Source organism: Narcine bancroftii, chromosome 10 (genome assembly GCF_036971445.1).
Source record: "Narcine bancroftii isolate sNarBan1 chromosome 10, sNarBan1.hap1, whole genome shotgun sequence".
NCBI classification, from domain to species: Eukaryota; Metazoa; Chordata; class Chondrichthyes; order Torpediniformes; family Narcinidae; genus Narcine; species Narcine bancroftii.
The window spans coordinates 45,033,011-45,049,001 of record NC_091478.1 but is presented as its reverse complement, the minus strand read 5'-3'; the positions used below and the strand labels follow the sequence as shown (position 1 = coordinate 45,049,001).

The 15,991-nt window shown below is 36.8% G+C and overlaps 1 protein-coding gene across 4 annotated transcripts in view; it reads right to left on the bottom strand.

Annotated features, from left to right (window-relative positions):
• The window catches only part of sirt1 (sirtuin 1), a 49,566-nt gene that overhangs the window by 25,845 nt on the left and 7,730 nt on the right, over positions 1–15,991 (bottom strand). For 2 of the 4 annotated variants that reach the window (XM_069900822.1, XM_069900825.1), the window contains exons 2-3: positions 9,541–9,678; positions 5,834–6,075 (exon numbers count right to left, since the gene is read on the bottom strand). In XM_069900822.1, coding sequence (XP_069756923.1) covers positions 5,834–6,046 — 213 coding nt within the window. In that variant the 5' untranslated portion in view covers positions 6,047–6,075; positions 9,541–9,678. Of the gene's footprint in view, positions 1–5,833; positions 6,076–9,106; positions 9,255–9,534; positions 9,679–15,991 lie in introns of all 4 variants that reach the window. The other 2 variants (XM_069900824.1, XM_069900823.1) reach the window with 2 other exon arrangements.

Here is a 15,991-nt window from a genome sequence, read left to right as displayed (position 1 = left end):
TTTGCAGTGTCCAATATTATAAATTTATTCATTACTGAATTGCCATTGATTTCCAGAAAAAAAATTATCTACTGTCTCATAAAATCACAAAGGTGGGAAAAAGACTTAAATACACAAATACAAGAAGACATATGATCCAGATTGTATCAAGGGAGTGTTACAAATACATTAAATGCCTGATATCAAATGGTTCAATACAATTTTCAAATCAACTAAATAAATTCGCCAAATAAATTAAATGGACTTAATTCTAATTATTCTGATAAATGTTTTCGATGTAATAAGGTAATAGAGATTTTTTTTTTTAATTTGGTTTGGTCTTCTGTAAAAGTGGAAGAATTTTGGAAGGATTTGAGTATATTATTAGAACAAAGTATGAAGATAAAAATACAAAAAGATCCGAGAATGTTTGTGCTTGGTAATATTTATGAGGCAGATACGAAATTTGGAAAGACATCAAACAAAATTTTTTTGAGTATAGCAATAGCAGAAGTGAAGAAATGTGTAGAAATGACATGGAAAACAGAGAATTTTGTATCAATAGATAGATGGAACATTGAAATGCAACAATGTATACCATTAAAAAAAAATCACATCGTTTAAGGAATCAGATCGGACGTTTTTATAAGCTCTGGGAACCTATATGGATTTCATGGATAAAAGTCCATCCACTTCCTCTGCTCCTCTCAGTTAAGTTATTAATAGATAAAAAATAAAATAACAATAGTAATAAAAAACATATAGATTTAGGTGTTTCTCTTTCATTTCTTAGGAGGGAGGGGGTTGGGGAGAAAATGGATAAAAAATTTGTATCATTTTGTATTGTGCTATAAGATATTTTTTTTATAAATTTTATCATTACAGGAAAAAATGAATAAAACGTTAATCAAATATCCATTGCCAATAATACATTAAAAAGTACTTTTATATTTTCTTCCCACCCCCTCACCCAAAAGAAAAGTAAAGAAACATTACACTTAATATACAATAAGATTAGCATAGACAACCATTGTTATTAAAAATTACTAATTAAGAGGGGTGGATAAGATACAAGAGGTGGACAGAAAATTATCCATAAAATCCATATATGGTTTCCAAATACAACTCGATTCCTTAAACTATACGCAATTTTTTCCAAAGGTATACAATTTTGCATCTCATTATACTATCTACTTAATAACACTTCTCCATTATCTTTCCAGGATATCGCTAAACATTGCAGTTGCTATTGCAATACTTTAAAAATTTTCTTGGTATTTGTCCAGTTTCAATTTTATATTTATGAAAATGATATCTCCAAGTAAAAATATTCTTGGATCCTTTGGTATCTTTATCTTCATAATTTTCCCTAATAATAAATTGAGTTCTTTCCAAAACCTTTCCACTTTTTCAGAAGACCACATTGAATGCAAAAAAGTCCCTATTTTTTTCACACATCGAAAACACATTTGAATAATTAGGATTAAGTCCATTTAACTTCAGTGGAGTATAATTTAATTGATGAAGAAAATTATATTGAACCATTTGATAACTAACATTTACTGTATTCGTAACACTTTCATAACATAATTTTGACCAAATCTCCTCCTGAATTTGTATATTTAAATCTTTCTCCCATTGGATTTTTGATTTATATAAATCTTTTTTCTTTAGTCTCTTGTAATTTTATATACATATTAGTATTAAGTTTCTTAACAACAAATGTATCTGTTATTATATATTCAAACTGACTGTTTAGGGAGTCTCAAATCTGCTTCCACCTCTTTTTCAAATATTTTTAATTGATAATAAGCAAAAATTGTATTATGTATATTGTATTTATCTTTTAATTGATGATATTATCTTTATTGAGTTAATTTTTATATTGATGTAAATGAGAAATACAATTTTTTTCTCAATTTTTAAAAATTGGAAAGGTACTGACCCATTCTGTTGGCCAGTGTCTTGGCTATTATTTTGTAGCCTGTATTTAGTAGTGAGATGGGTCTGTATGAAGATGGCTGTTCATTTTTGGTATAATAATAGCAGTTGAAAAAAATTCTCGGGAGAGTCTGCGTCTCCGCCACCTGGTTCACTGCATCCATTAACAAGGGTATTTATAAGTGTTTGAATTCCTTATAGAACTCAGGGGGAAAGGCATCCTCTCCCGGAGACTTGTTTGTTTGTAATGATCCCAAGACCCACTTGATTTCCTCACTGGAGAAAGGGGCATCTAATTCCATCGGATCCTCCTGGGCCAATTCCGGCAATTCAATCCCAGTCAAGAAATCATCAGTTTTATCTGAGTTCCATGGTACCTCAACTTTATATAATTTCTCAAAAAGTTTTAAAAATATCATTTATTTCTTTTGGATTATTTGTTAATGAGTCTGGACCTGATCGAATTGCGTTAATCATCCTTGAAGTTACCTCTGTTTTCACTTGCCATGCCAATATTTTGTTTTTTCACCTAACTTGTGGTATCTTTGCTTGGATCACTGTATGTATGCAGAGTATTGTATTTAAGTTTTTTTTTTATTTTCTAATTCCTGATATTTCTTATTCGATCCTAGGTTTTGATAGTCTTTTTCCAATTTTGTGATCTCCTGTTCCAGTGTCTCCACCTCAGATTTTTTTTAAAATACTTTTGCTATATGAAATTATTTGCCCCCTTAGCCTTTAGTGCATCCCAGATTTAAAAACTTGTTAGTTGAGGGTCAACATTTCACAAAACAGAGCAATTTGGCCCCTTATAAAAGTACAAAAGTCTGAGTTTTTCCAACAGCATAGCATTAAGGTGCCACCTATAAATATTTGGCTGCTTTTTGCAAAGTCCGACAATAGCCTTGCTAGATATTCCGACTCGTGCACTCTGCCTGCCAACTGGGCAAACATTAGAAAATAATCAATTCTGGTATGGGAGTCTTGCTGCTTCAAATAAAAGGAGTAGTCCCTAGCCTGCAGGTTCCTTTGCCTCCATATATCTATCAAATTTAGGTCTTTCATAAAGGCCAGTGATTTTGCCGCCTTGTATCTCATCAGCGTTCTTGTTGTCTTAACTAGGATAAGGTCCAAACAGAAATTTAGATCTCCTCCAATTAATATATTTTGTTTTCTCTCTGAAGCTTTTAAAAAGGCATTTTGCATAAAATACTCATCATTAAAGTTTGGTGCATAGAGATTCAGCAGTGTTCATGGTTCCAAATATAGCAGGCAGTATACCATTACAAATCTCCCAGCTGGGTCTGTAGCTCCACCACTCACCCTCACCTTTTTTGAGCATTAAAACTTCCCTTCCCCCCACAGCCTTGGAGTTAAAGGAAGAAAAGAACACCTGCCCCTCCCAATCCCTTTTAGGTTTATCGTGCTCCTTTTTCATTAAATGAGTTTCCTATAAATATACTATATCTGTTCTCAGTTTTTTTAAGGTTAGCCAAGACTCTCCTCCTTTTTATGGGACTGTTTAGGCCATTTACATTAAAACTAATAAATTTGATATTCTTATTCAATTGTATTTCTATGTCTTATCTTTTCACCTCCATAGCACCCCCATTTGTTCGTCTTGTGTAGCGCCATTTTCACACCTCTCCGTCATCCATGATCTCTCCACACTGACACCCACACCAATCAAGAAAAAAAGATGAAAACCCCTCCCCACCTTCATATAAACCAAAATAAAATAACCTTAAAAAAAATACATCATGATTAACAAGCAAAACATTCAAAGCATTCCCATCCCCTATTTTGGCACCTCCTCCTCTCTCCTCCATCTTCCCTCCTATTTCCAGTCTCCTTGTACCATCTTCTCCCACACTCAGACTGCTCCACAGCCTTGCATAGTCCCTTCTCCCTCGAACTCCCATTGCCTTTTCCATTTTTCCTTTTTTTTTTAAAAAGATATAACCCTCCAATCATTATAAAACTCAATCAAAACCACAACACCTGTAACAGCAGCATCAATAGTCTTATTTATTTCCATAGATCAGTAACATCCCCTTTTGTTTGGTAACTCCAAGTATTTCATTCTAGTTCTTTCTAGATCTTTTCAGGGGTTCAGTTCAAATCAACATTCTTACAGGTTTGCTGTCTTTTCTGGTAATTCCCAGGCACATATCATGGTCTCCTCTGGCTCCTTAAAGTGGCTAAAAAGCTTTTTTAGTAAAAACTTAGCCTTTTGGCATTCTTCATTCAGAGTCATATGCAGGCACCTCTTTACAAAATCTTGTGTTTGCCCACTCATGACTGCAGCAAATTATATAAACAATCCTCCAAGCTTTGACACTTAATTTCAATAATGCATTTAAAGCTTTTCATAAAAGCTTGGAATTGAAGTGGGTCACCATTAAAAACTGGAATATTTCTCCAGGGCAAAGAGAGAGTCTGTAAATGAATTAACGACGCAACCAATTCATCTTGCCTTCTCATGCCTGGGAGATAGGTATTTTGTTCACCTGCATTTCTATTACCAGCTGGGAGTGGGTGGTATTCTGCTTCATAAGATGGCATTAGGTTCACATCTCTCTGTCCAATAAGGTCATATTTGGGGTTTGAGATTGGCACCACCGTGCCTTAGCCTATCTAGTTCAGGACCAAACACATCTGTGACCATAGCACTGGCTCAACTTTGGTATTAAACATTTTCTTTTTCTGTTGTCCTTCCTCAAAATGCAACTCCAAAACATTAGCTGCCACGTCACCCTGAATCTTTCCACGATGTAGTACTTGAAACACTGGAGCTTGATCTAGAATTCCTCTTTCTACTTTTGCTTCCAGCATTTCATACACTACCTTTGGGTCTCACATCATCCTGGATGTCAGATGTTGTCTTAATATCTGACTTTGTCTCCACTCTGGATAACAAGCCATCAATATTCTGTTAGACTGTACTAAAACTATGATTAAACATTGTTAAACAATCAAAAGTTGTCGGAACTTTGCTAATTCTGCATTTTCGTAAAACAAATAAAATCAAACTGATCTTTTATCTGGCTTCGAAACGGCTATTGCCAAAAAAAGGCATGAAATATGTTAACAAAACTACAAACAGACAAATGCAAGCATAAAACACATTTTAACCCCTACAGCTGCATGACTTGCTGAGTTTCTCCAGCACGTTTGCATATTGTACTCGACCCCAGCATCTGAAGATTTTCTTGTTTAACTCCAATTAAAATGCCCAAGCCAATTTTCTGACCATCAGACATGTTAATGTCAAGGAGGTGGTGTCTTGTAATACGAGTACACAAGTTGACTGGTTGAAGTAGCATATGGTAATGTGAATAGATCCTAAAACGTACACATGTGGCAAAATTATATGGAAAGCCACAAAGAAATTTTGCATTGACCTGGCTTTTCAGTTTGTTGTATTTGTAAAAGTATTCTTAATTTCACAAGAGATTTTATCTGCCTTTTCCTCTAATCTCCACCTCATGGTTTAGTTATTAAACAAAGTATATTGCAGTGACGGAAGGTAATTTATTTTAGGAAAATCCTCAGCTCATTCTTTGGTACACAATTTACTGGTTCTTTTATCAATTTTGGTCATTTCTACCAATTCGTGTGGTATTGACACTATAAATAAACCCCAAAGAGTTCAAACATGTATGTGCAAATTTTATATTGACACTCAAAGAATCTTATACCCCCTCATTTCTGTCTAGATTAAGTGCAGAATAGTGATGAAACTAACAGTCATCAGTATCAGATTGGCTGAATATAAATTTTACAAACTCAAAGAATAGAACAAATTCAACGTGATTTACTAAAGGAAAGCATTATGGAACAACCCAGAGTTATTATTCATTAATGCTGGCAATTTTAATGGCATCATGAAATGCTATTCTTTAACACATACCCCAGCTCCAGTGAGGACCATAATTTTCTTGCTCTCTTTCAAAATTCTCACCACGTCCTCCAAGGTGTTAATATCTTTACGTTTCTTTCTCTTTGGTGGCTCTGACAAAATGTTGAGAACAATCTGCCACAACGTCATGTCATCCAGATCTGGTGGAGGACTATTCCCTCGCAATAGATCCTTCAGGATAGAGCGTGGATCTGTACCCAGCATAAGATGCTGCTGGACAAAACTATATGGACCTGGTTGGAAAAGTGAAAAGGGAAAATTTTAAACTTGAAACCTAAATCATCAGAAATAGGAGCAAGAGGCGGCAATCTGGCTCATTGAGCTTCCTCTGCCACTCAATTGGATCACGGTTGATCTGGGTGTGGATTCAGCTCCACTTACCTGTCTGTTCCCTATTACTATTAATTCAATGATTCTTTAAAATTCTCTTCTTTCTTCTTTGGCTTGGCTTCGCGGACGAAGATTTATGGAGGGGGGTAAATGTCCACGTCAGCTGTAGGCTCGTTTGTGGCTGACAAGTCTAACTCTGTCTTAAATACACCACGTTTAATGAGGCAGCTTCACTGGGCAGAAAATTTCAGATTTACAAATCTTCTTCTCTTTGCCTTAAATTTTCTCCTCCTCTTCTTTGGCTTGGCTTCGCGGACGAAGATTTATGGAGGGGGTAAAAAGTCCACGTCAGCTGCAGGCTCGTTTGTGGCTGACCAGTCCGATGCGGGACAGGCAGACACGATTGCAGCGGTTGCAAGGGAAAATTGGTTGGTTGGGGTTGGGTGTTGGGTTTTTCCTCCTTTGCCTTTTGTCAGTGAGGTGGGCTCTGCGGTCTTCTTCAAAGGAGGCTGCTGCCCGCCAAACTGTGAGGCGCCAAGATGCACGGTTTGAGGCGTTATCAGCCCACTGGCGGTGGTCAATGTGGCAGGCACCAAGAGATTTCTTTAGGCAGTCCTTGTACCTTTTCTTTGGTGCACCTCTGTCACGGTGGCCAGTGGAGAGCTCGCCATATAATACGATCTTGGGAAGGCGATGGTCCTCCATTCTGGAGACGTGACCCATCCAGCGCAGCTGGATCTTCAGCAGCGTGGACTCGATGCTGTCGACCTCTGCCATCTCGAGTACCTCGACGTTAGGGGTGTGAGCGCTCCAATGGATGTTGAGGATGGAGCGGAGACAACGCTGGTAGAAGCGTTCTAGGAGCCGTAGGTGGTGCCGGTAGAGGACCCATGATTCGGAGCCGAACAGGAGTGTGGGTATGACAACGGCTCTGTATACGCTTATCTTTGTGAGGTTTTTCAGTTGGTTGTTTTTCCAGACTCTTTTGTGTAGTCTTCCAAAGGCGCTATTTGCCTTGGCGAGTCTGTTGTCTATCTCATTGTCGATCCTTGCATCTGATGAAATGGTGCAGCCGAGATAGGTAAACTGGTTGACCGTTTTGAGTTTTGTGTGCCCGATGGAGATGTGGGGGGGCTGGTAGTCATGGTGGGGAGCTGGCTGATGGAGGACCTCAGTTTTCTTCAGGCTGACTTCCAGGCCAAACATTTTGGCAGTTTCCGCAAAGCAGGACGTCAAGCGCTGAAGAGCTGGCTCTGAATGGGCAACTAAAGCGGCATCATCTGCAAAGAGTAGTTCACGGACAAGTTTCTCTTGTGTCTTGGTGTGAGCTTGCAGGCGCCTCAGATTGAAGAGACTGCCATCCGTGCGGTACCGGATGTCCTAATCTTGAGGCTATGACCTAGTATTTCCTTAAGTTTTAGTTAAAGACTTCCAAATGCTGTAAGCATCTTCCATTCAACTCAAAATAAATATCCAATCTAATCATTTTTCCCTTGACTCGTTTTGTAAATAAATCCATGGATGTATTAAAGCTCATCTAAGTCTTTTACAGTTGAATATCCTGCATCTCCTAAGTTAATATTTATTTGTGAACCTGAGAAATGTGGTTGAAAAAATTGTTTTTTGTAGGCAATCGATTTCATAAATGAGGAAATTGTTATATAACTTTTTTTAAAAACACAATTCATTAGTAATAGCAGCAACTTGAATTTGTACAACACTTAACTTTGTGAAATATATCTTGGCACTTCCTATGAGTGTTAAGATTAACAGAGTTTGATACCAGCAAATACACGAGTGGCAGGTGAGAGATGGTGCAAGACATGAAATGGTCTAAGTTTTGGATGAAGAGAAGTTTGAAGACATGCTAATGATCAATTGAGCCTGGAGGATTCCAAAACATATCTGCATTGTCGGGAAGTCTCAAGATGAATATAGTTGAGACGTGAATGCATCAACCATGGACATCATGGCAGCATAAGAGCACCAAACCTTTTTTATCAAAACAAAGATTTTGAACCCATTAGCTAAGATCTTGTTAATTTAGTATAAATTAATCAACATGAAGATATTAGCATTACATTCATATTATTAAAAATAATTGACCTAAAATGTATTCATTACACCAAATGCTTTAGTAACACATTCACTTTAAATTGTTGAGATGCATATGGAGGAATAAGAAATGTAAATGAAGTAAATACATTGTGCAACCAGTAGAACTGATACATTTGAACTTTTAAAAGGCCTTCTTTAAGGTCCCACACAAGAGATGGCAAAAAAACCTAAAGCCTATGGAGTTTGAAATAATACACCAATAACAATTTAAAATTGGTTACGTTGCCAGGCTTTAATAGGGTGTAGGTCAGTGATAAGTGCTTGGGACCACTATTCGTGACCCATATGCAAGTAGGCAAGAGGACAGAAAATGTCTTCACAACGATATAAAAAAGCCTAGCAAGAGGGCATGAAAAAGGCAGGTCCAAAATAATGCGGGAAAGATGTGAAGTTTGTCAATTTGGTACAAGAAATGCAAAAGCAAAGCATTTTGCGAATGATGAGAAATTAGGTATTCTTGCTGATCAAAAGCATCCAATATTTCTTGTACAGGTCACAGAAAGCTATCAAAGGTCTAACGAGTGGTTAAGAGGTGGGCTATATCGCAAGAGGTTATGTACAAGAGTAAAAATATTTTACTGCAATTACACATGTCTTGATGAGATCACATCTGAAGCATCATGTAGAGTTTTGGTCATCTCAAATAAAAAGGGATACATTTACTCTAGGTGGAGTGCAGAGAAGATTCACACAACAGCAGGAATGACAGGCGAGCTACATAAAATGAGATTGAATAGACAAGGCCAGCCATCTCAAACATTTCAAAAGAGAAATATCACAAAATTCTTAGAGTTCAATGCAAGAAAGATCTTTCACCTGGCTCACAAGAAAGACTCCTTTTACATTTTCTAGTGGATGGCTTCACAGAAAAAGGGTTTCAATTTTTCTACCAAAGGGGAATGTCATCATATTGTGGAGAAAAATGTTGTAATAATGAGGTAACTGCAACTTTAAAAAAAATGACCTAAAATAAACAAAGTTAGTAATCTCAGAATTGTTTTTTTTATCTGCATTAAGACTACCATTTCTCAAATTAGCATACTTAAAATGGCTGACTTTTAACTACAAAACCACTGAGTTTTAAGATATAAATAAATTAGCAATCATCAAGGTGGAAGAGAGTACAGAAAGTCAAGGTAGTAAGAGCTTGGCTTACAAGTAATATTATTTTCTACCAGTCAATTAAATCATAAATGTGACCAAGAACCATCCCAACAGAAATAATCTTCCAATTTCATATTGACCTGTACCTATCCGAGCATGAGGGGTCCAGTCACTTGAGCTAGCATGAGAGGTTTTGTCATCGTCATCACTTTCCCATGAGCGAATCCCATTTGAAATGATGTCCTCAGGAGCAGCATTTACCACATGCTCCACAGGCAAGTCATCTGAAAAGTATAAAACAATACCATGATTATACACAAATGAGAGAAATGTACCATCTAATCTAATGATTCACAGTGGCAAGTTCAGTTTTTACCCCAGGTTTATCAAGAATTTCTGCCCATTTTTGGAATGCAAGAATTCCTGTGGGAATCATTCATCTTATCCACCAATGGGATCACACATGGCCCATCATCTTCTGATTAAACCACAATGAAAGATCAGAATATTAATATGATTTGCCCTGACAACAGTAACAGGTGCTCAGAGCTATCAAGATGTTGAAAATAGATGAGTTGCTCATCACAAAGTGCAATTGCAGGTTGATTTATCATTGCTGGAAAAGAAATTACTCTAAAAACAGTAGCACGCATACAGTATAACCCAAATGCTTTCCTCTAAGTCAAATAATATTTACCCCAACTTCCTTCAAGTCAGTTGAATGGCCACCATTGATTATAGTTGTCCCAATACCAGATTGATTAACTCCCCCCCTTCAAGTGTCAGAACAGAAGGAAATGGAAGGTTACACTAACATGATTCACATTAATTGGGAAAGTCTGCACCTTTGTGATGTATAGTAAATCCCATTTATATCATTTAGATAAATATACAATTCAACTATAATAATTGAGTATGGGTAACAGTAATCATTATTTAACATGAAATTGTTTCAGGATTCAAAATAATTAAAGAACTCAGATTTCAGATTTATTATCAGAGTATATACATGACATCACATACAACCCTGAGATTCTTTTTTCTGTGGGTGAGGCAGAATTACCACTTATTGGCAGCGCAAATAACTCTACACAGCGTATGCATGTAAACAAATAAAGAACTGCAAACAGATAACCAATGTAATTATATGTAAGAGACCTGTGACCAGTGGATGTGCCTCAGGGATCGATGCTGAAACCATTGTTGTTGGTGTCTATATCAATGATCTGGATGATAATGCAGGAAATTGGATCAGCAAATTTGCTGATGACTCCAAAATTGGAGGCGTTGTGGACAGCGAGGAAGGCTTCCAAATCTTGCAGAGGGATCTGGACCAGCTACAAAAATGGGCAGATGGAATTTAATGCAGATAAGTGTGAGGTGTTGAGTTTTGGAAGGACAAACCAAGGTAGAACATACATAATAAATAGTAGGGCACTGAGGAGTGCAGAGGAACAAAGGGATCTGGGGATACAGTAACACAATTCCCTGAAAATGGTGACACAGGTAAACAGGGTTGTAAAGAAAGCTTTTGGAATCTTGGCCTTCATAAATCAAATTTGTGCAAACAGGAGTTAGGATGTTATGGTGAGGTTGTTTAAGACATTGGTGAGGCCAAATTTGGAGCTTTATGTGCAGTTCTGATCGCCAAACTACAGGAACGATATGAAAAAATGCAGAGAAGATTTACTAGGATGTTGCTGGTTCTTCAGGAGTTGAGTTATAGGGAAAGATTAAAGAGGATAGTACTTTATTCCTTTGGACGTAGAAGAACGAGAGGAGATTTGATAGTGGTTTACAAAATTATGAGGGGTATAGACATAATAAATTGTAAGTAGGCTCTTTAGACTTAGATAGCGAAAGATAAATATGAGAGGACATGGCTTTAGGGTGAAAGGAGAAAGGTTTAGAGCAACCACACAGAGTGGTGGGAATGTAGAATGAGCTGCCACCTGAGGTGGTAAATGTGGACTCACTCTTAAGCTTTAAGAATAAATTGATTAGATACATGGATGGGAGAGGTCTGGAGGGTTATGGAATGGGTGCAGGTCAGTGGGACTAGCAGAATGATATTTCTGGACAAACTAGAAGGCCTGAATGGTCTGTTTTCTGTGCTGTTGTATTCTATGGTTTCTATGGTAAACAACCGACTACAATACAGAGAGAGAAAAAAAAATCAATAAAGAGCAAAATTAAGTGTTCTTAAAATGAGTCCCTGATTGAGTTTGTTGTTGAGGAGTCTGATGGTGGAGGGGGAGCAGCTGTTCCTGAAGCTGGTGGTGTGAGTCTTGTGACACCTATACCTCTTTCCTAATGGTAGAAGTGAGAACAGAGCGTGTTCTGGATGGTGTGGATCCTTGATGATGGCTGCTGCTCTCTGACAGCAGCGTTCCCTGTAGAGATTTTCGATTGTGGGGAGGGTTTTGCCAATGAAGTCCTGCGCTGTGTCCACTACCTTTTGCAGGGCTTTACACTCAGGGGTACTGGTGTCCCGATACCAGACCATGATCAGCGAGTCAGCACACTATCTAACAGGTCTGTAGAAATTTGTCAGGGTTTCTACTGTCATAACAAACCTCTGCAAACAAGAATTCTGCTATACATTAAAGAAAAAAAAATTGAGGGGGGGGAATTGTAATTAATAAATGCAATTCTTTTTGCAATATAGTATAAGTTGCCAGTACTGAGACATTTAATGGAGGTCTGGTATAAAAGAGATCAAAATATAGAAACTAAAAGGTAAAATTTCAACTAAAACTCCGTTATATCAGAATAAAACAATTCCTCTTTCAATTAATAACCCTTAGTTCAAAGCTTGGGAAATGAAGGGCATTAAATTGGTAGAAGATTATTTTTAAACAGGTATGTTTCTTTCTTTTGCTAGACTCAGAAAAATATGGGATATTATCGAGTTCTTTATTGGCTTATTATTGTTTGTACATTATTGATAGAAAATTTTGGACTGGATTTGGTATTGCCCAGACAATCTAAATTCGAGGTTTAATTGTTGATAGTGGAGAAAAAAGGGTTTATTTCTGAAATGTATGCATTGTTACAAGAGAAGATGGTTAAAGTATATTTATATAAAGGGAAAAATAACTGGAAGAAAGATGTATCTATTTTACTATCTCAGAAGGAATGGATGACTATGTGTGTCGACAGCGTAACAAAATTAATTAATATGAGATATAGCTTAGTCAACTCTAACTTTTTGCACCAGTTGTATTTAACTCCTGAGATGTTGATGAGATATGGTTTCAGTTTTTCAGACATGTTTTCATTATGGAACACAGATAGGTACTTTCTTACATTCAGTATGGATGTGTGAAAAAGTTAAACCCTTTTGGGAAAAAATGATGATGTTTTTGGAAGATTTATTTAAGATCGAAATAACATTTGATCCATTACTTTTTTTTTTAAATGGGTTATACAATTGGTTTACAATTGGATAAATTTCAAACTGCATTTATTCATCTGGCATTAGCTGTAGCTAGAAAATGTATTGCTGTTACGTGGAAGAATGACATTGAATTGAACATACAAAGATGGCATAATGAATTAAAATTGTGTATTTATTTAGAGAAGATAACATAATTTACGGAATAGTTATTCTTTTTTTGTTAAAATGTGGACTCCATATTGAAATGTAAGAGTTTGGATATAATGTTTTTTCTAAAAAAAGATGTCAAGAGTTGGCACACTCCACAGCAACTGATATGTGTAATATGTGTAGGGGAGGAGGGGTATAGTTTTTAGTCATTTTTTGTATGTATTTTAAAATCTATAAAGTTTTCAAAAAAAGTAGGAAAGGTGGAATGTATTTTGCAAAGTGCCACAAAAAGACAACAAAGACGAGTTAAGGTGCTGGCTGAGGATTAATATATTAAGCAGAATCTTGCCTTGGTTATCAAAACAGGGTCTTTCATTAGAATTTGGGTCCAAATGCAGCTCAACATCTAATATGCATGACGGGACCAGCTCAAGAAGATAGCAGCACATATGTTGTACGTGTCTTAGAAGTGGGACTTGAATCCCAAACCTCCAAAAAAATTTACTCCAAGATGATATTTTAAGGGAGATCATCTTTGAAGCAGTTTGTAATTCATTAAACTATAGCATTCAGCACACAAATAAGCCCAATATGTTCACACCAATCTTCAACCATTTACACTTAGCAGACACAAATCCAAATGTTTGTCTTCATATACTCATCAACTCTCCCATATTCTACCACTCACTAATGCTAGGGGCAATTAACAGAGAGCAATTAACCTACTTGCCTACATTTCTTTGGGATGTGGGAGGAAACTGGAGCACCTGGTAGTAACAGAGAGAACATGCAAAGACAGCACCCGAGATCCAGATATCTGCAGCTGTAAAGCAGTGGTTCTACTAGCTCCATCACTATGCTGCTTGCTAAAATGTACAGAAACGGAAAATACATTTCACCTTGCTACAAGCTAAATACGCTGTCAAAAAAAAAAACATGACACGCACTCCAAACTCAGTCTTACACAAGGAAACAAGACGGTCAATTGGATTCATGATGTCTCTCACAGCAGAAATCTGAATAAGTCCCATCACTCTCATTAGTTTCCTATCACCCTACAAAATGTCATTTTTAACTCTTTTTGGAACTTACCGACACTAAAAGATCAGAAGAACCTAGAGAACCCAGCAGAAACCCACATTACCAAGGAGAATGTATCAAATTCATACCCAAGGTTCCTAAGGTTAGGAAGCTGTGAGGCAGCAGCACTGATTGAAACAAGTTTGTGCTCTGCACCAAACCAACCATAACCAGCATGTTTGCCACCCAAAACCATTCCCAAGAAAAGGTACAAACTTATCCATAGCTCCACTGTTTTTTTTTTTAAACAGTAGATAATTTGTCCTCCAAAGTTAGCATTCTGTACACCCCTCCACCTCCGTTCTCCTCCTCAACTGATGGCAGAGTTTTTTTTTAAACTGTAGCTCTCGAATTTTAATTCTCCCCATTAGGCATTTAAAGTTTACATTTTCACCTGTGAACATCTTCAACCTCTCAGCTCCATCACAGAAACTCATTGTCTATTTTTCTTTTGCTTCTAAGACAGATTGAGGATGAACTGCTTCTTCCCTGGAGAATTGGAGGTTAATTAGGTCAATATGGGAAGTGAAGCCTCCTCCACAGATGGCGAAGGAAGGGCCACCTCATGACAGATGGATAGTTTATGGATAGTGTGCTCATTCCATTGCTGATAAAAGGCCACTAATGTATGGCCTTCAGATTCTCAATACCATCTAAAACTATTCTTCTGTTTCCACTTATCATAGCCCAGACACTTCCAAAGTTGAAGTTCATCAAGGAAACTGAGCACGTGCTCTAAATTTTTTTGAATACTTTATTTAAAAAATTTAAATATTCAATAAAAATAAATGTAGAAATCCCACCCCCCCAAATAACCCCCAAAGAATGAAGAAAGCAGGAGATTTAAACTATTAAAAACACAAAAAGGACTGCCAGGAATCAAAGCAACACTACCATGCTGAGCTCTAGGGAATTCAACATTTTAAACCATATAATACAACTAAGGGCTCCACGTTTTCGGTAAAAAAAAATAATTATCACATAAATTGTTATTTTTTTTCCCCAAAGGAATAAATGATCTCAATTCTGAATGCCATCTCTGCCACCCCAAATCAATCTCATACATCCTCACAACTTCTGAAAATAAAAAAGAAAATAAAACAGAAAATATGTGAAGCACTTCCCACACCAAGCACCGTCCTGTGGAAAAAAAACATTTAACTTTAGAAGAGTCACAACATTAACTCTTTCTCTTTCCACAGATTCTAACCGATCAGCTGAGGGCTTCCAAAATTTTCTGGTTTTATTCTTCGATTTCCTATGCTGTCCTGCTTAGTAAGAAAGTGTGACTCTCTTCAAGGTCTTGTGATTTTTCTAGTCCTGCCCTTCATTCTTTAGTAGACTATCTGGGACACTTATGAAGACAGGTGTCAATCAATTTAGTGAACCCAAATTTAAAATAAAAAAATAGGCCATTTCAGCTCAGGAGTGTGCCACCCATTAATCTACACCCCCCTCCCCCCATACGTTTTGAATAGGGGGAGGAAACCGGAGGCCCTGGAGAAAACCCACACAAACATGGGGAAAACATACAGATTCCTTACAAACAGCACGGACCCCAGTCCCGAACACTGGCGCTTGTAAAGGCTTTGCATTGACCACTACGCCAACTAAATATAAAGTATTAAAATATTTATTTCTCATATTAAATCATTTGTATTTTAATTAAGATTGTATTCTATTTAAGATTACCAGTAACTCAGGAAAAACAAGTTTAAACAATCTCACAATGAACTACACGGTCATTGTATTTACTGCAGAGTTGTAGGATGGAATTCAATACAATAACAAGCACTGAACAAATCTGACTAATTTATCATGAACAAAGTATAAACATGAGCAATTGAGTTGGGGGTGCTTCACATGGGAAAAATCAGAATCACATGCAAAAAAATGTTTGGAATTTTATTGCAGATGTTGACAAATAATAACATAGAGTACATCTGAAATAGTTTACATTTACATAA